Below are 27,045 nucleotides of genomic sequence, written 5' to 3' on the forward strand. Positions count from 1 at the left end.
ATGTATGAGAAGCCATCAGCCGCGAACAAAGTTCATTTGATGCGGTGGTTATTCAATCTGAAAATGGCGGAAGGCGCGTCAGTAGCACAACACCTCAATGAACTTAATACGGTTACAACCCAATTGAGTTCAGTTGAGATTGAGTTTGATGAGGAAGTTCGGGCGTTGATACTTTTGTCTTCCCTACCAGAGAGTTGGAATGCTACAGTCACAGCTGTGAGTAGCTCGTCGGGAAAGAAAAAGTTGAAGTTCGGCGACGTTCGTGATTTGGTTCTCAGTGAGGAGATCCGACGGCGAGAGACTGGTGAAGCTACAACCTCTTCAGTATTGCATACAGAGTCAAGAGGTAGAAATTCAACCAGAGGAAACGGACGAGGAAAATCAAACTTCAGAGGTAGATCAAAGGACAGGAGGTCCAAATCAAGGAATCCAAGCAACAGCTCGAAGGCTATCGAGTGTTGGAATTGTGGAAAGACCGGGCATTACAAGAATCAGTGCAAGAGTGCACAGAAGGAGAAGGAGGCGAAGGCAGAGGTGAATGTCACTTCCACTTCAGGAGGAGACGACGCATTGATATGCTCTTTGGAGAGCAAGGAGGAATCTTGGGTGTTAGATTCAGGAGCGTCGTTCCATGCTACCTCTCAGAAAGAATTCTTCGAGAAGTATACCCCCGGAAATCTTGGATACGTATATCTTGGTGATGATCAACCATGTGCTATTGTGGGCAAAGGCGTGGTGAAAATTAAGTTGAACGGGTCAGTATGGGAGCTGAAGGATGTCAGGCATATTCCCGACCTGAGAAAGAATTTAATATCCGTAGGCCAGTTGGCTGGCGAAGGATACACCACAACCTTCCATGGAGATGATTGGAAGATCTCAAAGGGCGCAATGACGATTGCCCGAGGCAAGAAGACTGGTACCCTGTATATGACAGCAGGTGCACGTTGTTTGATCTCAGTTGCAGCAGGCAATGAGACTTCAAAGCTGTGGCACCAGAGACTCGGTCATATGAGTGAAAAGGGGATGAAGATCATGCACACAAAGGGAAAACTCTCAGGACTGCAGTCAGTGGAGATGGATATGTGTGAAGAATGTATACTTGGAAAGCAGAAGAGAGTCAGCTTTCAGACAAGTGGCAGAACCCCCAGGAAGCAGAAGCTAGAGCTCGTTCACTCAGATGTTTGGGGACCAACAACCACCGCGTCCATTGGTGGAAAACACTACTTCGTGACTTTTATCGATGATCACTCTCGGAAAGTGTGGGTCTACTTTCTGAAGCATAAGTCAGAAGTATTTGAAGCTTTCAGGAGATGGAAAGCTATGGTCGAGAATGAGACTGGTCTGAGAATAAAGAAGCTCAGGACCGACAATGGCGGTGAGTATGAAGACACCGGATTCAAGAAGTTCTGCTATGAGCACGGGATCAGAATGGAGAGAACCGTGCCCGGTACGCCTCAGCAAAATGGTGTAGCTGAGCGGATGAACCGAACGTTGACAGAGAGAGCCAGAAGCATTCGAGTACAATCAGGCCTACCGAAGCAGTTCTGGGCAGAAGCGGTCAACACAGCAGCTTACTTGATCAACCGAGGTCCATCGGTTCCATTGGAGCACAGAATACCAGAGGAGGTATGGTGCGGAAAGGAGGTAAAACTCTCACATCTTAAAGTTTTCGGTTGTGTAGCTTACGTGCATATTAGTGATCAAGGCAGGAATAAGCTTGATCCCAAGTCAAAGAAATGCACTTTCATCGGCTATGGTGAAGATGAGTTCGGCTACCGCATTTGGGATAACGAAAACAAGAAGGTGATCAGGAGCAGAGATGTGATATTCAACGAGAAGGTGATGTACAAGGACATGCACAAGACTGATGACTCAGAGAGCGAGTCAATATTTGTAGATGCAGATGATGTCCCGAGTAACCTCTCGGAAGAACCCAATGCAGAGGGTCCTCAGCCAGAAGAGCCTGTTGGACAAGATGGTGCGCAGGAGCCCGACGCACCAGCTCCGATATTAAGAAGATCTTCTCGTCCTCCTGTACCCAACAGGAGATACATGAACTATCTGTTGTTGACAGATGGTGGGGAGCCTGAAAGCTTTGATGAAGCTTGTCAGTGTGGAGATGCGAGCAAGTGGGAGCTTGCCATGAAAGATGAGATGAAGTCTCTCATCTCAAACCAGACGTGAAAACTAGCTAAGTTGCCCATGGGTAAGAAGGCACTCCACAACAAATGGGTGTACCGGGTGAAAGAGGAGCATGATGGCTTCAGAAGATATAAGGCCCGGCTGGTTGTCAAAGGATTCTAGCAGAAGGAAAGAATTGACTATACCGATATTTTTGCTCCCGTGGTGAAGCTAAATACTATCAGGACAGTGATGAGTATTGTAGCTATTGAAGATCTTTATCTCGAGCAGTTAGACGTGAAGACGGTGTTTCTTCACGGAGATCTAGAAGAGGAGATATATATGCACTAGCCAGAAGGTTTCTCAGAAGAAAAGAAGAAGAACCTGGTGTGCAGACTCAAGAAGAGCTTGTATGGCCTGAAACAAGCCCCAAGGCAGTGGTACAGGAAGTTTGACAGCTTTATGCACAAGGAAGATTTTCAGAAGTGCAACGCCGACCACTGTTGCTACTTTAAAAGATATCAGTCCAGTTATATCATCCTACTGTTATATGTTGATGATATGCTAGTTGCAGGTGCAGATATGAAGGATATCAGGAGTTTGAAGCAGCAGCTGTCAAAGGAGTTTGACATGAATGACTTGGGTCCAACAAAGAAGATCATTGGAATGCAAATCACGGGAGATAAGAAGAGAGATCTCTTACAGTTATTTCAGACGGAGTACATTAACCGTGTTTTGCAAAGATTCAACATGAGCGACGCCAAGCCAGTGAGCACACCCTAGGCTAGCCATTTTCGCCTATCGAAGGATCAGTCTCCTCAGTCAGAAGAAGAGAAAGAGAATATGGCTAAGGTCCCTTACGCCTCAACTATTAAAAGTTTGATGTATGCAATGGTCTGTACGAGACCAGACATTGGCCATGCAGTAGGAGTGGTCAGCCGGTTTATGTCGAATCCAGAAAAAGCTTATTGGGAAGCGGGCAAGTGGATTCTGAGGTATCTACGAGGCACCACACAGAAGTGTTTGCACTTTGGTAAGGGAGAGGTGGAAGTGTAAGGGTACGTAGATGCAGGCTTTGGAGGTGAAGTCGATCACCGAAGAAGCACCACCGGCTATGTATTCACTGTCGGAACTATAGCTGTTAGTTGGATGTCACAGATACAGAAGATTGTCACTCTATCCACTACAGAAGCTGAGTATGTTGCAGTGGCTGAAGCCAGTAAAGAGATGATATGACTTCAGGGTTTGTTAACAGAGCTGGGATTCAAACAGGAGAAGAATATTTTGCATATGATAGTCAGAGTGCGATACACTTGGCTAAGAATTCCGTATTTCATTTTAGAACGAAGCATATTACGCTTCGGTACCACTTCATCAGATCCCTGTTGGAAGATGACGTATTAAAACTGGAGAAGATTCTAGGAAGTAAGAATCCTGTAGATATGTTAACAAATGCGGTAACCATTCAGAAATTGGAGTTGTGCGCAACTTCAGTTGGCCTTCACGCATAAGTGATGAGGGCGGAGCCACACAGAAGGAGATACTTGTTGAGATAACCTACTGACGTCGGTTTGATCTCCAAGTGGGAGATTATTGGAATTGAGGTGTAGATCAAACCTCGATTCAGGCGAGAAGATCCGGCGAGCGTGGGCGTCGACTCAGGTGAGGTCGACGGCACCCCTCAGGCGAGGCGAGCTCCAGTTGGCAAGGTCGAGATCTCTGCAGGTGCAGGATGTCGAAGCTTTGGCGAGCTCGAGAGTCCCACACAGGCGATTTCAAGACTTCTGCAGGCGAGGGCGAACGAGTAAGAGGTAGGCGAGATTTGGGGGTCCGCAGGCGAGCTTAGGACCTTTACAGGCGAGCTCGAGCACTGCTGGCGAGTTTCCCAGGCTGTCGACAGCCTGTCGACAGTTCAGCTAGGGCTTCACTATAAAAGGGGAAACCCTAGGGCTCGGATCCGATTGTAGCTCTTCCTCTCGTTCTTCATCAGTGGCGGAGTTCTCTCTCCTCACCCGATCTCTCTTGTTGCATTTCTTCTCCAGCGCCTTCAGATATTGAGATTTGAAGGGGGATTTAAGAAGGAAGTTAAGAGAGAGAAAATTAAGTGAGGGGTCTTTTCAGCACTCAATAGGTGATTGAGGGGAAATTAGAGAGAGGGAATCAATACTGTAGCTACAGTATTGATTGTATTTATTGAGGGATCTCAAGTTTGAGACTCGCTCTTGAATTGTAATTTCTTATTAGATTAATAAGAAATTTACTGTGTGACTTCCGAGGACGTAGGCAGTTGCCGAACTTCGTAAAACTTGATGTATTTTTCTCTATTCCGCGTTTCTGCTGTTTAGGGGTTTTGGCGTAAATTCCCAACACCCCAGGCTGCTTCCCCGTTTCCATTGGTAATAAGCGCTCTTGGAGCCTTTTACTCAGAAAAGTGATATTAATATCACTTTTCAGCACCTTTAGAAAAGGAATAATGGGCTTTTAAGCAGCCATTTCATACCCCGCCGAAATCAGTCTGCTTTTAAAACTTAAAACTCCCTATCTCCTTCGCTTCCCGGTTCTATTCTCTGTATTCCGAACCCAAGAAAAACCAGACCCTAAATTTTCTGCCTCCAACTTCGTCTACCTCCTCTGTTGACCTTTTCCGTCTCATCCATCTCTACAAGTCCTCTTCTTCGGCAAAGCCTCCTCTTCTCCACCTTGTCTGCCTCCTCTTCTCCATCAAAACCACCCCAGATTCAGTTGGAGCTCTCTCGTTGCTAAAGCTTCCATGATAAGTTCGTCTTCAGCAAAACCATCTCCTTGCGAACCCAAAAAATCTAGAGACCCCGAAAACCATCTCCGCCTCCAGCAAGTTCTCTCTCAAGCATGTTCTCCAAGCATCGACACCGCCTCTTGAGCTCCCTTGGCGCTGATAGTAGTAGTGCTGAGCACCAGGCGTACTCTCAAATTTCACCTTTTTTTCTCTGAGTTTCTCCTCCTCTCAAGTATTTTTAATAGATTGCTCTTTTTTGGGTTTGAACTTGATTTTTTTTTGTGTGGAGTTGTCTACAACTTCAGTGCTTTAAAGATGGAACGTTTTGATTGGGTTATGTATAACTTTAGTAGTTTTGGACCGCTTTTTTCCTTGGCGCTTTTTCCGCTTTGAACTGCTCAAGCCCCAAAAAGTTTTAACCGGTGCCTCACAACTTTTCCCTGCTTTCACAATCTTGTAGCTTTCCGTTTCCACAACCTTGTAGCAGAACAATCCTTATTAGACTATAAAACTAGAAATATATTAGTTGAAATGTTAACAAGCTCAACAGCTTGTAAGGTTCATTGTCAAGTCGTAATAGGATCTTGGTGTGATTAAAATAAAGAGAGAGTACTAACTACTTGCATGGAAGCTTAGTATATCATGAAGAATATGATCTGGAAATGTCTACAAGTTTACTTAGTTGAGCTGGTTCAAAGGTCTGTTGTGAGTATAGTGACTAATAAGAAACCTGAATAATTGAATTATGCCTGATGGTTCTGAGAAGAGGAGAGACCTACAACATGTCAAGAGTATTGTGATTAGGGATCCAAGTAGGATAAGGAACATCATTATCAGTCTCTGCAATGGTTCAGGGACGAGGATGAGAACTAAATGGAAAGTCAAATGGTTATTAATGGAATGCAGGCAACCATGAACTCAACTGGATATAGTTTGGTTGTTGCTCAAACTAAGTATTTTCGGCGCACAGTTCTTAAGTGAACTAAACTTATCTATTCATTTATGTCGAAGATATTGTTGCTAGTTAGGACTTAGGAGAATGGGAGAGAATGCACTGGAGCACATGATAGAGAGATTAGAATTTAGATTGCTCTTGGTGATTTGTTTCTGACCTGGTTTATAAGGCACAGGTAAGAAAAGGAAGCACCATTTGTTTGTAAGGTTCCATTTATCTATATGGCAAGTGTGACTTTTCTCTTGCAATTGCACTGTACCAAAATAGTCCTTACATATGCCTTCTAAATTCTATTGGCTTTCTAATCTGATCTTTCTAGTTATTTTAGTTATCCTATACAATGGGAAACATCCATAGTAAGTCTGCCCTGTAATATGGCTATCATTTTGACACCTAATGTAAGGCCAGAAAATTCTAAGTCATAGTTGGAAATGTATAAGCATCAACTTTTACATACTGTGCAAAAAGTGATTTAGTAGGCCCAATTGAGACTGACTACAGGAATCAACGTGTTAGAAAAATGCTAGGAGACTGCTTTTGTTTTTACAATCCTAAGTGAAGTTTGTTTACTGGTTCTATTGGAAAGAGAAACAGAGACTGATGTGAGTTCAAAAATAAAATGTGGTGTGGAAATTGGAAATCATAATCCATTTATCCGAATGAGTATGGTGCAATTTCTGATTTTTCATGTCCTCTTTGAACTTAAATTTTATGATTATTGTATGTCTGTTATCATTGAGTGTCTATTTGAGTTTTTTGTTCAACAATACGAAGAGGAGTCAGATGTTTCTATTTTCTGCTCTTTTTGGCATCCTAATGATAACTAGATACCAAAGCACAATGGTCTGTTTAGCAGGAGTTTGGCTACACTTAGAGACTTTAGTTCCATTTAAAGTTTATCTAACTTCCGTAGAGCAGGCTCTGCCTTTGTTCTTCATAATATATTAATTTTACATATTTATTTACTGTTATTGTTCGATGTAGTGGAAGAGTAGGATTAACATAGTCCACCCAAAAAAATATGGGATAAAGGGTTGGTTGTTATTGTTGTTCTATGTGGTGTAGTCATGTTATCGTGTCTCAGGATTTTGAATGTTTATATTATTACTTATTAAAAAAACAAATCTTAGACAAGTGAACTGAGAAAAGTACTAGAACTGAATGAAAGAAATGAAAGTTCAGTAGAGGAATATATGGGTAATCTAGAAGTATCAGATACTTCTCTTATATTTTAATTATTCTAATACTGCACAAGGTGGAGGTTGATATTTGATCTACAGCGAGTCACATGTTCTGCTTTCAGTAATTTATAATCAGATTGATTGCATTTACACCTGCAAATTAGTTTTTCTTCACTACCTCGCTTTAGATGGGAACTATCATCACCAGCCATGAGCAACTTGATGCTTGCTGGTAAAATTTAAATGTAAGCATTGTTTGTTAGATCTTCCATTTAAGTTCCATGGCTATATAGTACATTAAATTCAATGGCCAATGTTTTATTTCTTTTCCTTTCTTCCAATCCAGGCCTTGCAATCTACTACCTGATTCCAATTTTTATTGCCATGATAAATGAAATTTAATGCTTCATTATCTTAATGTTTAGATTACAAAGAGAATGAAGGGAGGAAAGGAGTCAAACATTGATGTGTTAGATAATTTTAATGGGTGGGCCCCATTTTCTTTGACAATCGCCCACGTTTTATTTTGCCAGCACCATCTTCTTCTAAAGCACCTCCCTTCTTTGACAATTTAAAGAAAAACAAATTGGTGGGTCCCACATATTTTGAAAATGAAAATAAAAACGTGGTTGAAACCTCTGTGCACCGAAAGCAGCTGTAATTGTTGAAAAATAAAGAGCGTGGGCCCCACATGCATAGTAAAATATATTATTTTATTAGTGCATAGTATTTTTCCAAACGCTATAAATAGACCTCAAATCCTTAAGGAAAATTCATTCCAAAAACAACAATCAATATATACAGATATATTTTGTAGAATAGCTAGTGCTAGTAGGAACAGTGCCTAGACCGAGGTCTTACAGATCGAGGAGATCTTTGCCTGAGGAGATCGAGGAGATCTTTTGCCTGATAGATCGAGGAGATCTTTGCCTTACAGATCGAGGAGATCTTGACAGTACTGGGTTGGTGCACACCAGAGTACTGGACTGCTATTCCTGAAAGCAATTTGGCCTTGGGATCCTTGCACCGGAGTAGGCCAAATAATGCTTTAAGCACAGCGTTTTACAAACGCACAGCAGCTGAGTTGAAAAAATTTAAATTATTGTACTTCAGCTTTCTTTCAGTTATTAGCTGCTATATATCTGTATTATTCCAGTTTTAACCACAGGCGCCAACAATCTTAAAGCATTATTTCGATCTACCATGGATCCTGCGAGGACTCTTGGAGTGGACTGTCTTAAGTTAGAAAATTTTGACGGATCCAACTTCAACGCATGGCGTCGGAAAGTGATCTTCGGGATGCAACTCTTGAAAATCTACTATGTGGTTTTTGAGGAGAAACCTGACTCTGAAGAAGACTCTGAAGCTGAAGCCTCTTGGGCTAGAGATGATCACTTCTGCAGGAGTTATCTTCTTAACTGCCTGGCTGATCATCTGGCAGATGCTTACACCAACAAACCCTCTGCAAAGGAAATATGGAATGCTCTGCAGGACCAGTACAAGGATGAAGAGAAGCTGTCCAAATCTCACCTCATTGACAAATTTCTGGACTTGAAGTTCGAAGATGATACTGAGGTTTTGCCTCAAGTCAAAGAGCTTGAAAAACTTGTTATGAAGCTGAAGGATGAAAAGATCAGTCTTTGTCAAACCTTCGAGCTTGAAAAACTTGTTATGAAGCTGAAGGATGAAAAGATCAGTCTTTGTCAAACCTTTATTTCTGGTACAATTGTCAACAAGCTTTCTCCATCTTGGATGTCATTCTCCACTGATATTCGAAGAAAGAAAAGACAGGTGACTCTGTCTGATTTGAAGAGGTTCATTCGGATCGAGGACGAGACTCGGACTCGCACGAAGACCGAGCTCATTGCTAAGCAGAAGGCGTCTGCTAACATGGTGGCTGCTAACTCTGAAAAGGGTAATAATTCATCTTTCAAGAAAAAGAAGTCTTTCAACAGAAAGAAGAACCAGAACCCGAAGAACCTGAACGTTCAGAAGAAGGAGTTCAAGAGGAAGACTGCAAAGCACCAAAGAAGGAAACAACACACAATGTCAATCAAGTTGATGATTGTGTGGCTATGCTCTTCCAGGTAACAACTCCAAGCAACATCTCTAGTTGGTGGTTAGATACGGGTGCTACTTGTCATGTATGCTCCAATAGAGATATGTTCTCTTCTTATGTTGCTACTAAAGAGATCGTATCAATGGCTGATCGTTCTGTGGTTCCTGTTCTTAAAACTGGGACTGTGGTGCTGACTCTTTCTTCGGAAAAGACTCTCACATTGAAGGATGTGAAACACGTTCCCTCAATTGCCAAAAACTTAGTCTCTGGAAGCATGCTGTGTGATTCAGGCATGAGGTTGGATTTCCAAGGAGGAAAGGTTGTATTATCCTTCAAGAAAATGTATTTTGGCAATGCATATCGTACTGATGGCATGTATAAAATCAGTACGAGTGCACCCAATCCTGTTGTAAATGAAGTATCCTCTTCTGCTTACTCCTCTGTGTTATGGCATAATAGGCTAGGACATGTAAATTATAGAAAACTGTCCAGCATGGAGAAGTTAGGATTACTTTCAAAATGTGGGGGTAACAAACCTGAGAAGTGTGAAGTTTGCGTGCAAGCAAAGCTGACAAGGAAGCCATTTTCAAGTGTTACGAGGAGCACCAACCTATTGGATCTGATTCATTCGGATACTTGTGACTTCAAAAGCTTCGTCACTCGTGGCGGCAAGAAGTACTTCATCACCTTCATCGACGACCATTCTCGCTTCTGTCACGTTTACCTGCTGAAATCTAAAGATGAAGCCTTCAGCAAATTTATCGAGTTTCGGACTCGAGTGGAGAAGCAGCTTGGACTGCAGGTGAAAAGACTCAGGAGCGACAGAGGAGGAGAATACCGATCCAAGGAATCGGAAGCATACTTCAAGGAGCATGGAATCATTGCAGAAACTACTGCTCCGTATTCTCCGCAATCTAACGGGATTGCAGAAAGAAAGAATCGCACATTGACCGAGATGGTGAATTCGATGTTGATCACATCTGGTCTACCTACCTACTATTGGGGAGAGGCTTTGTTGATGGCTAACTGGATTTTGAACAGAGTACCCTACTCCAAAACTGATAATACTCCTCATCGGTTATGGTTGGGATATCCAGATTCTTTGGATAATCTCAAAGTGTGGGGGTGTCTCGCATACGTTCGAATACCAGATATCAGAAGGCCTAAGCTCGGACCAAAGGCGAACAAATGTGTATTTCTTGGCTTTGCTGGAGATAGCAATGCGTGCAGGTTCCTGGACCTTGGAACTAACTCCATCATTGAAGCTCGGGATGCAGAATTCTTTGAGGATAAGTTTATCAAACATAAAGGCTTATTGCTCAAAGATGTAGCAGAGAATGCTAGTACATCAGATGCACAAGAGGAGCCAGTCAATGATGAAGGAGTTATCGAACCATCTTCCAAGCGCGTCAGAAGACAGAAAGATTTTGGAGATGACTTCATCACCTATAATGTGGAAGGAGATCCACAGACTTTTCAAGAAGCAATGCAGTCAACAGACGTTCTTCTGTGGAAAGAAGCTATAGATGATGAGATGGATTCATTGATCCAAAATCACACTTGGGAGCTGGTGGATGTACCTGAAGGTGCAAGGCCTATCAGTTACAAGTGGATCTTCAAGAAGAAGATTCGTCCTGATGGTACTATTAAAAAGTACAAAGCAAGACTGGTGGCGAAAGGATTTTCTCAGAAAGAAGATATAGATTTCTTTGATATTTATGCACCGGTTTGCAGGATCACTACCATCAGAGTGCTTATCGCATGGGCGGCGATTAAAAGGTTCGTCATACATCAGATGGATGTGAAGACTGTCTTTCTCAATGGAGATCTCACAGAAGAAATCTACATGGAGAAACCAGAAGGACTTGATGCTCTACTTGGTAAGGTTTGTAAACTTGTTAAGTCATTATATGGACTTAAACAGGCACCAAAACTCTGGCATGAGAAGTTCGATGGGGTTGTTCGCAACAATGGGTATCAAGTCAGTGAATCTGACAAGTGCCTATACATCAAGGTCGCTGAAGGAAAGGTGGTGGTCATCTGCCTCTATGTGGATGATATGCTCATCATCGGGAGTGATTTGGAGATAGTAACATCTACCAAGAAATTTCTCTCGGCATAGTTCAGCATAAAGGACCTTGGAACTGCGGACGTGATTCTCGGAATCAAGAGCATATACTCTAAAGAGGGTATTGGATTGTCTCAATCTCATTATGTCGAGAGCATGCTAAGGAAGTATGGCTACTACGACCTGTCAGAACTGTCAGTGCTATACGATTATAATAAGAAGCTTCGACCGAACACTGGAAGACCAGTAGAGCAGCTGAGGTACTCAAAGATCATTGGAAGTCTTATGTACGCGATGAGCTGCACAAGGCCAGATATAGCATTCGTTGTAGGAATGCTTAGTAGGTTCACAAGTAATCCTGGAAAGCTTCATTAGGATGCTGTCCATAGATTGATGAGATACTTGAAAGGAACTACTAGTCTGGGCCTATTCTACACTGGATATCCAGGTGTAATCGAAGGCTATTCGGATGCGAGCTGGTGCTCAGAACCAGATGAGTGCAGATCTACTGGAGGATTTGTCTTCACCATGAGTGAAGCTGCCGTCTCATGGAAGTCTAAGAAGCAGACCATGATTGCGCAGTCATCGATGGAATCTGAATTCTTCGCACTCTGTGTTGCAGGAGATGAAACTGAGTGGCTCAGTTGTATTCTCCGAGACCTTCCATTGACGGAATTGCAAGGTACAATTACTATCTATTGTGATAATCAAGCGGCGAGTGCTGTGGCAGCAAACTCAATGTTCAATAGAAAGAAGCGGACCATTCGTCTGAAGCATGGCTATTTGAGAGAGCTCATTTGTCAAGGAGTCATCTCTGTGATTGACGTTCGATCTTCAGAGAATATGGCTGATCCTTTGACTAAGGGTCTGAAAAAGGACATAGTTGAAAGGACGTCTGCTGGAATGGGTCTCAAAGTTTTGTAAGTCTTACAAATGCTTACCATGTTTATTAAGTTATTAGTTCAAAGCTTATGCTACTAATAATAAAATAATTGGTTCAAAAGTCAAGTAAGATTTGCAAAGTTTGGTGAGTCTTATAAATACTTACCATTTATATCTAGTTATTAGTTCAAAGCTTATGCTACTAATGACAAGATAAATGGTTCAAAAGTCAAGTAAGATTTACAAGTGAAAGGGTTCAAGTTTTCTTGGATTAGTCGGTGTTTAAGGCAAGGTTTAGGGGTTGCGTAACACGCTCCGCAAGGAACGAGGTACTTAATTGATCTTTGATCAACCTCTAATACTATCCTTACCTGGCTTAACTACCCGAGTAAAACTTTGAACCTAGAATCCTATCATGTAAAGGGGATGGCTGTTAAACCTTAATGAGTCCAAAGCATTTCGGATGCGGGGTGTTAGATAGGAAACACACCAAAGGACTCACCTAGAATCCTATCATGAGAAAGGGTGGCTCTTAAGCCTTAATGAGTTCAAAGCATTTCGGATGTGGGATGTTTAATAGGAAACATGCCTAAAGAACTCACCTATGCATGGGTGGAGATTTGGCCGTCTCCTATAGTGTCTTGTGGAAAGATACCTAGAGCCCTAGCAGAAACCAGGACATGCACAGGGCCATAAATGTGCAAAGACAAAGGCAAGGCAAAGGCAAAGGCAAAGGCAAGTGTGGTTCAAAGTAAAAACTACCACAGATAAGTTTGATCTTGTGTGATCGCTAGATTTTTAGACATGTGCTGGTTCAAGTCTCTGCGACACCATGCACCTATCTTTTATTCAGTTGGTCTAAATGGGATTCAAGTCCTTGCGACATCTTCCTTACGCACAATGATTGAAACGACGGCACCATTAAAATTTGTGGGGGATTGTTAGATAATTTTAATGGGTGGGCCCCATTTTCTTTGACAGCCGCCCACGTTTTATTTTGCCAGCACCATCTTCTTCTAAAGCACCTCCCTTCTTTGACAATTTGAAGAAAAACAAATTGGTGGGTCCCACATATTTTGAAAATGAAAATAAAAACGTGGTTGAAACCTCTCTGCACCGAAAGCAGCTGTAATTGTTGAAAAATAAAGAGCGTGGGCCCCACATGCATAGTAAAATATATTATTTTATTAGTGCATAGTATTTTTCCAAACGCTATAAATAGACCTCAAATCCTTAAGGAAAATTCATTCCAAAAACAACAATCAATATATACAGATATATTTTGTAGAATAGCTAGTGCTAGTAGGGACAGTGCCTAGACCGAGAAGGTCTTACAGATCGAGGAGATCTTTGCCTGAGGAGATCGAGGAGATCTTTTGCCTGATAGATCGAGGAGATCTTTGCCTTACAGATCAAGGAGATCTTGACAGTACTGGGTTGGTGCACACCAGAGTACTGGACTGCTGTTCCTGGAAGCAATTTGGCCTTGGGATCCTTGCATCGGAGTAGGCAAAATAATGCTTTAAGCACAGCGTTTTACAAACGCACAACAGCTGAGTTGAAAAAATTTAAATTATTGTACTTCAGCTTTTTTTCAGTTATTAGCTGCTATATATCTGTATTATTCCAGTTTTAACCACAGGCGCCAACATGATGTTCTGGTGATGGAGAATCTCTTTTATGAACGGAAAGTGACAAGTATTTATGATCTTAATGGATCTACAAGGTCACGGTATAAGCTAAATTCAAGCGGTAAGAACGATGTGCTACATGATCAAAACCTTATTGAGGAAAAGGCAACTTCTTCCATCTTTGTCAAAAACAAGGCTAGAAGGCTTCTGGATAGAGCTATTTGGAATGATACTTCTTTTCTTGCAGTGAGTAGAAAAGACTATCCTCCAGCTATTCCCATTCTTAATTTTCCTACGATTCCTTAAGTGCATAATTTCACAAACGTGGGTGCTATTTGCATTTGAAAGAATTATATAACTATAACTGCAGAATAGTTAAAGTTTGATGACCACCTCCTAAATGTGAAACTTTAATCTCTATTGACTTTTCTTGTAAGAGAATCTCCCTAAAACTATCTTGGTACATTTGCATTTTGTTTACGGCTTATTAGTGCTGGACGCTATCAAAGAGCCATTCCTGTGTATTTACACATCATATATTCTCGAAAATAGTCTCTCATGTCCTGAAATTGATGATGTATCCAAGATGTGGCTGATACATATACTAAACTGAACATGTCTAATCCAAGTGCAAGAACTAAAAAGTAATTTTGATAATGAAGTGACAAGATTCATGATTCAATTTGGAGTGACGAGATTCACGATTCATGATTCCAAGTGGCAGTAGATAAGTAGAGATTGTTCAGGTAAAGAGAAATTCAATTAAAATCATAAAGTTGTACATGGGGGTTTCAATATTTTCTACCATGATAGATGAACTTATTTGGGGGAATAAGTTATTATATTTAATTTGTGTTAACTGTTCTGTTGCTACTACGTGTTGTATCTGAAAGCAAATAGAAGATGTATTTAATGATACTTGTCATGCATACTTGTTTTGCTGTATCCTACAAGATTGCTTAGTCCCTAATCCATGTCGCATCACATTGAATAATTGTGTCTTTAGGTCATGTAACTCAGACTAGGATCAGTGTAGTCAAAATTTCTTTTCGAAAACTAACATAACTTGGATATTTAATGTGTGATATATTTAAAAGAGCAATATGTCCTCAAGGCATCAATTTACTTCGTTTCTGGATTTGTCATGTTGAAATGTCATGGTTGTTTAATATTATTTGAAATCTCATGCTCGACTAGTATTCCTAATATATATGGATTTATTGTGAAAAAGGTGCATTTGCATGCTTCTTTCTGAATCCTGTGTTTTTTAATTTTTCATGCTTGATTCCTAATGCGTCTGTTGTTAATGTTGGTGTAGTCCATTGATGTAATCAGTTATTCTCTACTTGTGGGGGTAGACGAAGACAAACATGAACTAGTAGTCGGCATCATTGACTTTTTGCGACAGTATACCTGGGACAAACAGCTAGAGACATGGTTCAAAGCTTCAACTATTTTTGGAGGAGATGAATCCCTAACACCAAAACAATACAAAAAGCGCTTTAGGAAAGCTTTGTCTTCCTATTTTCTTGGTCTTCCAGATTAGTGAACATGTTTGGCACCTTCAACCACTCTACCTACCGAGCATGACTGAATTTTTTAAGTTGTAAGTCTGAAATCATCTGCATTTTGCTATGGGTTTCTTTACATTTTTTAAAAAACTTTAAATTTATAGTTTTTTGGTTTTGCCTCATTTATATTAATTTTATTGCATTTGTGAATTATGTAGGTCATGGTTGAGACCATGGGATTTTTAATGGGCCATAATATTTGATGTACTTGATGTCATATGTACTAAATATTCACGTTTATTACCAATTTAGCATGTCACGTGCATATATACACGTTTATTACCAATTTAGCATGTCACATGCATATATACACGTTTATTACCAATTTAGCATGTCACGTGCATATATACACGTTTATTACCAATTTAGCATGTGGGAACCAAAACTCAGATATGCTATTGTTTCTAATTGTTTGTTGGCTAGTTCAGTGCTTTGATGAGTTTGTTCAGCTTGGGAGTTCAGGTCGTTCCTTTTATTTTTGGCTTGAATTATGAATTTTTATCGTCCTCCTGGACGATGGACATATGTTAATGTTATACTAATTTATAGTCACATTTTGGTTGGGAACCATATTGAATGCTTCATAGCATTACAAATGTTCTCTCTGGGTAGACAGGAAGTAAATGGAGATTAAAGGCTTATAGACACTTTAGATCACAGCTCTGTACTGAGAAAGCAACAAATGTTCAAATAATGGGCAGTTAAATTGAAGGAAATTCGAAAATGAAGAGTTCTAAATTCTAAGGCGTGTTTTGATAGGTGTGTGAATGGAAATATCCTGCTTCTATCGTTCCCTAGCCTCTTGAAACAATATTTTGGCTCGATAGGACCATCGCGTACATGCATCTAGCATTGTACATGCCTTTTGGCCAGCTAGTTCTGAATCAGTTATCATCAAATATTTGTAGTTAATCTTGGTAATTCTATTAGTTTCTTGTTATTTGATCCCTTTATACTTAACTGTATCAACCTATTTATATAATTATCATTTATGAGGTCATTTGCATAATCCTGTTAGTAGCTGTTGGAGCCTGATGATTGCAGTAAGGTAGAGATACATTTGTTGTTTGTGAACTGTTATTGCAACTGGACCTTTGTAGAGATTTGTCTTGCAATATTACATAGGAAAAACCAGCTCTTACTGGGAGCTTAGATGTTATACAACATGAAGAAACCACAGAAGAAGTATATCTTTGTATGGTTTTCTCTTTTAGAAGATTTGGAATACTTTAGTTCTTTACACTTGCGCTAAGTAGGAGGAACGAAAAATAAGCTTAGCTTATGTTAATATTTTGCTTGATACACCCAATACCTAGGGGTACTTCCTTGGTAAACTGGCTCTCTTTTAGTAGGCTGGTTCTGGGTGTCACATTACATCAAAAGTAGCATGTGTCCGCACTTATTTTATGAAACATTTAAAAGTGTCATTTTGTTGCAAAAGATTAAATAATAGTGATACAAATAAGAAGTGTGGTAAATCATGACATATATTTGTATTATTAGATATAAAATGAAATAAATTTGAAAAAGGCTAATAGTCATACATTGGTTGTATGAGGATATATTGATAGGCTTATATAATAAGTCTTAGATTTTAAGTATATTGGTGATTAAACATATTTGATAGTGTATAAGTCAAACAACTCCATGGTTAAAAGTGTGCTTTGGTGAGAGTAATCCTTGGATGGGTAACATTCTGGAAAGTTATAGTGTTAAGTGGTGGTACTTTTTTATATTTTTATGATCTAGACACAGCTATGTACTTGACACGTGTATATGTCGCGAGTTTTGTGGTACATGTATGTGTCACCATTCTCGATAAATTAATGTGTCAAGAGTTTCACTATATGTCATAAGTTTTATAACACATGTATAACCTTCTGGAAAGTTATAGTGTTAAAATGGTGATACTTTTTTATATTTTTATGGTCTAGACACAACTATGTTCTTGACACGTGCATATGTCATGAGTTTTGTGGTACATGTATGTGTCACCACTCTCGATACATTAATGTGTCAAGAGTTTCACTATATGTCATAAGTTTTATAACACATGTATCCTTCTGGAAAGTTATAGTGTTAAATGGTGGTACTTTTTTATATTTTTATGGTCTAGACACAACTATGTACTTGACACGTGCATATGTCACGAGTTTTGTGGTACATGTATGTGTCACCACTCTCGATACATTAATGTGTCAAGAGTTTCACTATATGTCATAAGTTTTATAACACATGTATAACCTTCTGGAAAGTTATAGTGTTAAAATGGTGATACTTTTTTATATTTTTATGGTCTAGACACAACTATGTTCTTGACACGTGCATATGTCATGAGTTTTGTGGTACATGTATGTGTCACCACTCTCGATACATTAATGTGTCAAGAGTTTCACTATATGTCATAAGTTTTATAACACATGTATCCTTCTGGAAAGTTATAGTGTTAAATGGTGGTACTTTTTTATATTTTTATGGTCTAGACACAACTATGTACTTGACACGTGCATATGTCACGAGTTTTGTGGTACATGTATGTGTCACCACTCTCGATACATTAATGTGTCAAGAGTTTCACTATATGTCATAAGTTTTATAACACGTGTATGCGTCACAAGTTTTGCGACACATTCTCACATGTGTAAAAATACACTCCACACATACTCTACATATACATACACACTTTTAGTATGTGTTGCGCTCCATTTGTACGATACAAAAATGTTTTTAAATACCCAATAGTAGGGTAAACTACACCAAAATATCCAAAGTTTGCCCATTATTTCACCGAAGTATGCAAAATTTAAAACCCTAAAAATACGCAATAGTTTCAAATCCTATGCTTGAATATGTTATAGATCTAATAAAAACTTGAGATCTAAACCATAAAGCCATGATTTAATTCAAAGAGATTAACAAGAATCAAAAGGTGCGGAAGCATATACCTGAATCCATCGAAAAAAATTTGATTAGGGTTTTGATGATCTTCTAACCTTAGGGTTTCTCTCTTATGGATCTCTTTAGATGGGGATAAGAGAATGAGAGTGGTTAACCCTAGATTAGGGACCATAACCCCTTATATATAGGTGTTGTACTTTTGTAATTTGGACCCTCATCAAATTACAATTATAACCTGGTATCTACACATATAACCCCCATGATTTATTTAAATACCTATTAACCCAAATTGATTGATCACTTTAAGTGGGTTATCCTTAAAGATAGTAATACACATTGATTAATCATATGTGCCCACAAATAGATTTAAATCCAACATCATACCCTTTTGTTTTCAAATATTTCACGTTGCTACCTTTTGTTATTTGGTTGTTAGAATACTCTAGGAATCTTTATTTTTATTTTTTAACGGTAGATACTTTAGGTATTTTTTTGTAGGGTTTTAAAGCTTGGGGTTTTTAGTGCAATATTAGGCAAACTTTGGGTATTTTGATGTAATTTACCTTTTTTATTTAAAGCCCGTAGGGGATATTTTCTCAATGCGAACTTTTCTTAGACTTTTTAATGTTAATTACAAAATTACATGCAATGTGATCAGTACATGTCTATTTTTAACTGGTCCTCCTTTAGTGAGGTCAAAACCAAACATAATGTAATAGAGTGTCTTAACTGAATACTTTATTCTGATCAGACAATACAACCAAACACAAAGCACCAGAAAATTATAAACTCTCACTAAATCATGATATCCTTGGATAACACCACACCCATATGAGTAGTATGCTCATGAAAGATCTTAGATGGCAATCCTTTAGTAAGAGGATCTGCTATCATGGAGTTTGTCCCAATATGCTCTATAGATATCTGTCCACTTTGTACCCTTTCTTTTACAACCAGGAACTTAATATCAATATGTTTTGATTTAGTTGAGCTCTTGTTGTTATTGGAATACATAACTGCAGATTTATTATCACAAAATAACCTCAGTGGTCTTTCAATATTTTCCAAAATGCGCAGTCCAGTGACAAAATTTCGCAACCATATTCCATGATTTGATGCCTCATAGCAAGCTACAAACTCTGCTGCCATAGTGGAGGAAGCTACGAGTGTCTGTTTTACACTTTTCCATGATATAGCTCCTCCTGCTAACATATAAATGTAGCCTGATGTAGACTTTCTGCTATCTTGGCATCCAGCAAAATCAGAGTCCGAATACCCAATGACCTCCAACTGTTCTGATTTTCTATATGTGAGCATATAATCTTTTGTTTTCTGAAGATACCTCATAACCCTTTTGACTGCTATCCAATGATCCATACCAGGGTTGCTTAAGTATCTGTCTAACATCCCAACAATGTACGCAATATCTGGACGCGTACATACCTGAGCATACATTAGACTTCCTACAGTCGAAGCATAAGGAATCTTCTGCATTTCCTGAATTTCAAGGTTACCTTTAGGGCACTGATTTAGACTAAACTTGTCTCCTTTAGCAACAGGGGTATCTCCTGGTCTACAGTCTTGCATGCCAAACCTTCAAAGTACCTTATCGATATAGCTCTTTTGTGATAATCCAAGAATACCCCGAGAGCGATCTCGATGTATCTGGATTCCTAATATAAAAGAGGTGTCCCCAAGATCTTTCATCTCAAAATTCTTTGATAGAAATCTCTTGGTTTCGTGCAACATACCTATATCATTAGTGGCAAGCAATATGTCATCGACATACAGAACCAGAAAAACATACTTACTCCCACTGAACTTGTGATATACACAGTCATCAACAATGTTCATCTCAAAACCGAACGAGATAACTATTTGTTGAAACTTATGATACCATTGACGAGGAGCTTGCTTGAGTCCATAGATGGATTTCCTTAATTTGCAGACCATATTCTTTGGGTCTCCCGACACAAAGTTTTCTGGTTGCACCATATAGATCATCTCATCAATGTCTCCATTGAGAAATGCAGTCTTAACATCCATCTGATGTAACTCAAGATCATAATGAGCAACAAGTGCCATGATTATTCTGAAAGAGTCTTTCGATGAAACCGGAGAGAAAGTCTCTGTATAATCAATGCCTTCCTTTTGAGTATAGCCTTTAGCCACAAGACGTGCCTTATACCTCTCCACATTACCATTTGCATCCCGCTTGGTTTTAAAAATCCATTTACAACCAATTGGTTTTGCACCTTCTGGTAATGGGACAAGTTCCCAAACCTTATTGTCTTGCATAGACTTGTACTCTTCATTCATGGCATCAATCCACTGTTGAGAGTTAGAACTTTTCATGGCCTGAGAGAAGTTGATTGGATCATCTTCTAACATTCCACTACTTTCCTCATGTTCTTGAAGAAATACAATATAATCATCCGAAATAGCATTTCTCCTTTCTCTCGTGGATCTCCTTAGTGGCACTGGTTCTTAAGGTTGTTGAGTTTGTTCTTCTAGAACAGGGAATTGTTCAACATTATCATCTTGAGGTTCCAAATTTACTTCTTGAGCAACAACAAGTATAGGAACCTGAATATTGTCAAAAGTAACTGTATGGATTGGATCTAATTGTTCAACATTATCATCTTGAGGTTCCAAATTTACTTCTTGAGCAACAACAAGTATAGGAACCTGAATATTGTCAAAAGTAACTGTATGGATTGGATCTGAAGCCAATTCCTCCTCAAAACTAATGTCTCTAACCTTATTTCTTCCCCCAAACTCAACATCCTCAAAGAATGTTGCTGTTCCCGTCTCAAAAATGTTCCTTATAGTGGGATCATAAAACTTAAAGCCCCTAGAGCGTTCAGAGTATCCAATAAAGTAGCTGCTAACTGTTTTGGAGTCCAATTTCTTTTCATTTGGCCTATAAGGCCTTGCCTCAGCTGGACATCCCCAAATATGTAAATGCTTTAAACTAGGCTTTCGACCAGTCCAAAGCTCATAAGGTGTTTTAGCAACTGTTTTACTTGGTACTCTATTCAGAATGTAAGCTGCTGTCTTTAGTGCTTCTCCCCAGAGAGACTCTGGTAAAGAAGAATGAGCAATCATACTTCTTACCATATCCTTAAGAGTCCTGTTTCGTCTTTCAGCTACACCATTCATGCTAGGTGAACCCGGCATAGTGTACTGTGGGACGATACCGCATTCCTCTAGGTATCTAGCAAATGGTCCTGGACGTTGTTCACCTGAACCATCATATCTACCGTAGTACTCACCACCACGATCAGATCTAACTATTTTAATTCTTTTGTTGAGTTGATTCTCAACTTCAGCTTTAAAAACTTTGAACATGTCCAGAGTCTCAGATTTCTCATGAATGAGATATATGTACCCATAACGTGAGTAATCGTCTATGAATGATATAAAATATTGTTGACCATTCCAGGATTCCGTAGGGAATGGCCCACAAATATCCGTATGTATCAATTCTAAGACATCCGAAGATCTGTTGGCACCTAATCTCTTAACTTTGGTCTGTTTTCCCTTGATACATTCAACACATACGTCGAAGTCCGAAAAATCAAGGGAATCCAAAATGCCATCAGACACAAGACGCTCAACTCTACCTTTTGAGATATGACCTAAGCGCTTATGCCATAATGTCGCCGAATTTTCCTTATTTAATTTACGCTTAGTACCACGTGATTCCACATGCAAGGATTCATTGTAAGAAGCAATTGTATCAAGCAAATATAGGTTGTCATAAATACTCAAGTAACCGGTTCCCACAACATTTGAATTAAAAGATAAACTGAATTGACTGTTTCTGCATTTCCTGAATTTCAAGGTTACCTTTAGGGCACTGATTTAGACTAAACTTGTCTCCTTTAGCAACAGGGGTATCTCCTGGTCTACAGTCTTGCATGCCAAACCTTCAAAGTACCTTATCGATATAGCTCTTTTGTGATAATCCAAGAATACCCCGAGAGCGATCTCGATGTATCTGGATCCCTAATATAAAAGAGGCGTCCCCAAGATCTTTCATCTCAAAATTCTTTGATAGAAATCTCTTGGTTTCGTGCAACATGCCTATATCATTAGTGGCAAGCAAGATGTCATCCACATACAGAACCAGAAAAATATACTTACTCCCACTGAACTTGTGATATACACAGTCATCAACAATGTTCATCTCAAAACCGAACGAGATAACTATTTGTTGAAACTTATGATACCATTGACGAGGAGCTTGCTTGAGTCCATAGATGGATTTCCTTAATTTGCAAACCATATTCTTTGGGTCTCCTGACACAAAGTTTTCTGGTTGCACCATATAAATCATCTCATCAATGTCTCCATTGAGAAATGCAGTCTTAACATCCATCTGATGTAACTCAAGATCATAATGAGCAACAAGTGCCATGATTGTTCTGAAAGAGTCTTTCGATGAAACCGGAGAGAAAGTCTCTGTATAATCAATGCCTTCCTTTTGAGTATAGCCTTTAGCCACAAGACGTGCCTTATACCTCTCCACATTACCATTTGCATCCCGCTTGGTTTTAAAAATCTATTTACAACCAATTGGTTTTACACCTTCTTGTAATGGGACAAGTTTCCAAACCTTATTGTCTTGCATAGACTTGTACTCTTCATTCATGATATCAATCCACTGTTGAGAGTTAGAACTTTTCATGGCCTGAGAGAAGTTGATTGGATCATCTTCTAACATTCCACTACTTTCCTCATGTTCTTGAAGAAATACAATATAATCATCCGAAATAGCATTTCTCCTTTCTCTCGTGGATCTCCTTAATGGCACTGGTTCTTGAGGTTGTTGAGTTTGTTCTTCTGGAACAGGGAGTTGTTCAACATTATCATCTTGAGGTTCCGGATTTACTTCTTGAGCAACAACAGGTATAGGAACCTGAATATTGTCAAAAGTAACTGTATGGATTGGATCTGAAGCCAATTCCTCCTCAAAACTAATGTCTCTAACCTTATTTCTCCCCCCAAACTCAACATCCTCAAAGAATGTTGCTGTTCCCGTCTCAAAAATATCTCTAGGTATCTAGCAAATGGTCCTGAACGTTGTTCACCTGAACCATCATATCTGCCGTAGTACTCACCACCACGATCAGATCTAACTATTTTAATTCTTTTGTTGAGTTGATTCTCAACTTCAGCTTTAAAAACTTTGAACATGTCCAGAGTCTCAGATTTCTCATGAATGAGATATATGTACCCATAACGTGAGTAATCTTCTATGAATGATATAAAATATTATTGACCATTCCAAGATGCCGTAGGGAATGGCCCACAAATATCCGTATGTATCAATTCTAAGACATCCGAAGATCTATTGGCACCTAATCTCTTTACTTTGGTCTGTTTTCCCTTAATGCATTCAACACATACGTTAAAATCTGAAAAATCAAGGGAATCCAAAATACCATCAGACACAAGACGCTCAACTCTACTTTTTGAGATATGACCCAAGCGCTTATGTCATAATATCGCTGAATTTTCCTTATTTAATTTACGCTTAGTACCACGTGATTCCACATGCAAGGATTCATTATAAGAAGCAATTGTATCAAGCAAATATAGGTTGTCACAAGTACTCAAGTAACCAGTTCCTACAATAATTGAATTAAAAGATAAACCGAATTGATTGTTTCCAAATGAACAAGAGTAACCTGATTTGTCCAATACAGAAACTAAAATCAAATTCCATCTAAAAGACGGTACTACAAAAGTATATTTTAAATCCAAATATGAACCAGTTCCTAACAGCAACCTAAAGTGCCCAATTGCTTCCACATCTACTGACTGACCATCGCCCACAAAGATGTATCTTTCACCATCACTTGTCTTCCGGTAGCTCAGGCAGCCCTGCATAGAAGCACTTATGTGAGTAGTAGCACCAGAGTCTAACCACTAAGTGTTTCTAGGTACTGAAGCTAAATTAATCTCAGAACAGACCAAAGTAAGGAACATACCCTTCTTAGCACGCCATGCGTGATATTTGGTACAATCCTTCTTTATGTGTCCAGACTTGTTGCAGAAGAAACAACCCTGACCATCCTTATGTTGTTTCTTCTGAACAGGATCTTTAGCAGCTTCATTATCATTCTTTCTTTTCTTGCCCTTATCCTTAGAAGCATAGGCCAAATGAGCACTTTCAGTCTTATCTTGCTTCAACCTGTCTTATTTTTGCACACATAATGAAATGAGCTCATTTAGATTCCATTTCTCCATTTGACAGTTATAACTGACCTTAAACTGATTGAATTGTGCAGGAAAAGACAACAGAACCAGATGTACCAATAACTCATCACAAAGATCGAGTTTAAGTGTCTTAAGTTTTGAAGCAATATGAGACATTTCCATAATGTACTCCCTGATATTTTCTTTGCCCTTATACTTCATTGAAATCAAGCGAGCTAAAAGTGTGCTTGTTTCTACCTTATCGTTTTTCGCAAAACGTTTCTCAATTTCGGCAAGGAAATCTTTAGCCTTAGTAATCCCTTCGGATTCTATGCCCCTGAAGGCTTCCGGAACGCCGCGCTTAATGATTATAAGACTCATGCGATTTGAACGCTCCCATTTCTCATACTCATTTGCATCAGGAGTGCTATTCGCATTGAGAGGTTGAGGTTGTTCAATTCTTAATGCAAGGTCGAGATCCATGCAGCCAAGAACAATTAATATGTTCTCTTTCCAAACATTGAAGTTTGTCCCATTTAGCATGGGAATTGAGTTGATGTTAGCAGAAATTATTGCAGCAGATGCATTAGCTGAAATAAAACAAAAATGCTCTCATCAATAACCATAATTAGTAATCAATAAAATTTAAATAATGACAAATCCCATCTCAAGGTATCTGGTACAACATTAATATCAAGTCTTTGGACAGTAATATTAATTACAAGTGATACCTTGTTGCAATGATCAAATACTGACAATAACGCATGTCAAATAATGAAACTATCTTTGGACCGATTCATTATCCACATGTAAACCTTATAATCGTCACGTATTTATTATCGCAGATGTGTATGTAATCTAAAATAAATATTAACCTTCCTTTGGGCCGATTAAATATTTACACGAAAACATACACACAACCATCTAACATCCCTCATGAACAATTTACACAAGAGAGGTTACTTTGGCAACATCTTGTTTCAATTAATCATTTGGAATGAAAGACAAACTTAATACCTTAGTGTCATATTATTTGAAATAAGTAATTGATCAACTACCAAGAAAGGGCCCATAACGAATTATGACCCACAAATAGGATTTAATTGATAAATTCAATTAATCCTCGTGTCCAAAACGAGCTTAAAGGAGCTTATACCTGATAATTAAATACAGGTCCAAATTCTTAATAAATTTCTCAAGTCAAGGCCCAATGTTTAAAAAAAAGGTTCCAAAGATTAAACAAAGCCCAAATTCTTAAAAAAAACTTTGCCAAGTCAAGGCCCAATGTTTAAACAAGCTCTAAAGATTAAACAAGGCCCAGATTATTTGGTCTGTGCCCTAACTTTAACGAGTTCTACAATATACTCGTTGTGAACGAATGAACGCAATGAATGAATGAACGCAATGTTCGTTTGAACGCAATGAACGAATGAACGCAATGTTCGTTTGAACGCAATGTTCGATGAGAACGAACGCAGCGTTCGACGAACGCATGTTTCGTTAGAGAACGAACATGGGTTCGTTTGAGAACGAACGCAAGGTTCGTTTGAAGCTTTCAAGCCTTGCCAAAAATTGAGGTAACCACCTCCTTAATTTCCACACGTTTTCACGCGCACGAACCCCTTGAGGGTTTAATCTGAAACCGCCGCCGCTGAATCAACTCCGGCGAGGAGTTTTGGAGATTGATGATAGATCAAAAAAAAATCCCAAAAAAAAGATAATTATTTTTCTGTTAATTTTTGAACTCAAATCATTTTAGATCCAAACCTCAAAAATTGAATCAAACACAAAAGAAATGAACATTAGAGTTCATAATTGCTACAGATCCAAAAATCGAAAGAAAAAACCAAACAAACTGGAAATTTTACTATTCATCCGAAAATAGAAAACCTTTATTGTTCATCCGAAAATAAAAAAATTTACTGTTACCCGAAAATAAAAAACTTTTCTGTTCATCTGAAAATAAAACGGTTACTGTTCATTCGAAAATAAGAAACTTTATTGTTCATCCGTGAACGGATCTGAGTCAAATACAAATTAAGATCAAAGAACCATAATTTTAATCTTAATCTCTTAGAACAAATCAATGGTGACTCTGATACCACTTGTTAGATCTAATAAAAACTTGAGATCTAAACCATAAAACCATGATTTAATTCAAAGAGATTAACAAGAATCAAAAGGTACGGAAGCATATACCTGAATCCATTGAAGAAAACTTGATTAGGGTTTTGATGATCTTCTAACCTTAGGGTTTCTCTCTTATGGATCTCTTTAGATGGGGATAAGAGAATGAGAGTGGTTAACCCTAGATTAGGGACAATAACCCCTTATATATAGGTGTTGTACTTTTGTAATTTGGCCCCTCATCAAATTACAATTACAACCTGGTATCTGCACATATAACCCCCATGATTTATTACAATTACAACCTGGTATCTGCACATATAACCCCCATGATTTATTTAAATACCTATTAACCCAAATTCATTGATCACTTTAAGTGAGTTATCCTTAAAGATAGTAATACACATTGATTAATCATATGTGCCCACAAATAGATTTAAATCCAACATCATACCCTTTTGTTTTCAAATATTTCACGTTGCTACCTTTTGTTATTTGGTTGTTAGAATACTCTAGGAATCTTTATTTTTATTTTTTAACGGTAGATACTTTAGGTATTTTTTTGTAGGGTTTTAAAGCTTGGGGTTTTT

The 27,045-nt window shown here is 38.8% G+C and overlaps 1 protein-coding gene across 1 annotated transcript in view; it reads left to right on the forward strand.

Annotated features, from left to right (window-relative positions):
• Positions 1-15,434, forward strand: part of LOC109822644 (1-phosphatidylinositol-3-phosphate 5-kinase FAB1B-like) — a 51,860-nt gene extending 36,426 nt beyond the window's left edge. The window contains 1 exon segment of the mRNA XM_020388875.1: positions 14,971-15,434. Coding sequence (XP_020244464.1) covers positions 14,971-15,198 — 228 coding nt within the window. The 3' untranslated portion in view covers positions 15,199-15,434.

This window comes from Asparagus officinalis, chromosome 8 (genome assembly GCF_001876935.1).
Source record: "Asparagus officinalis chromosome 8, Aspof.V1, whole genome shotgun sequence".
Classification (NCBI taxonomy): domain Eukaryota; kingdom Viridiplantae; phylum Streptophyta; class Magnoliopsida; order Asparagales; family Asparagaceae; genus Asparagus; species Asparagus officinalis.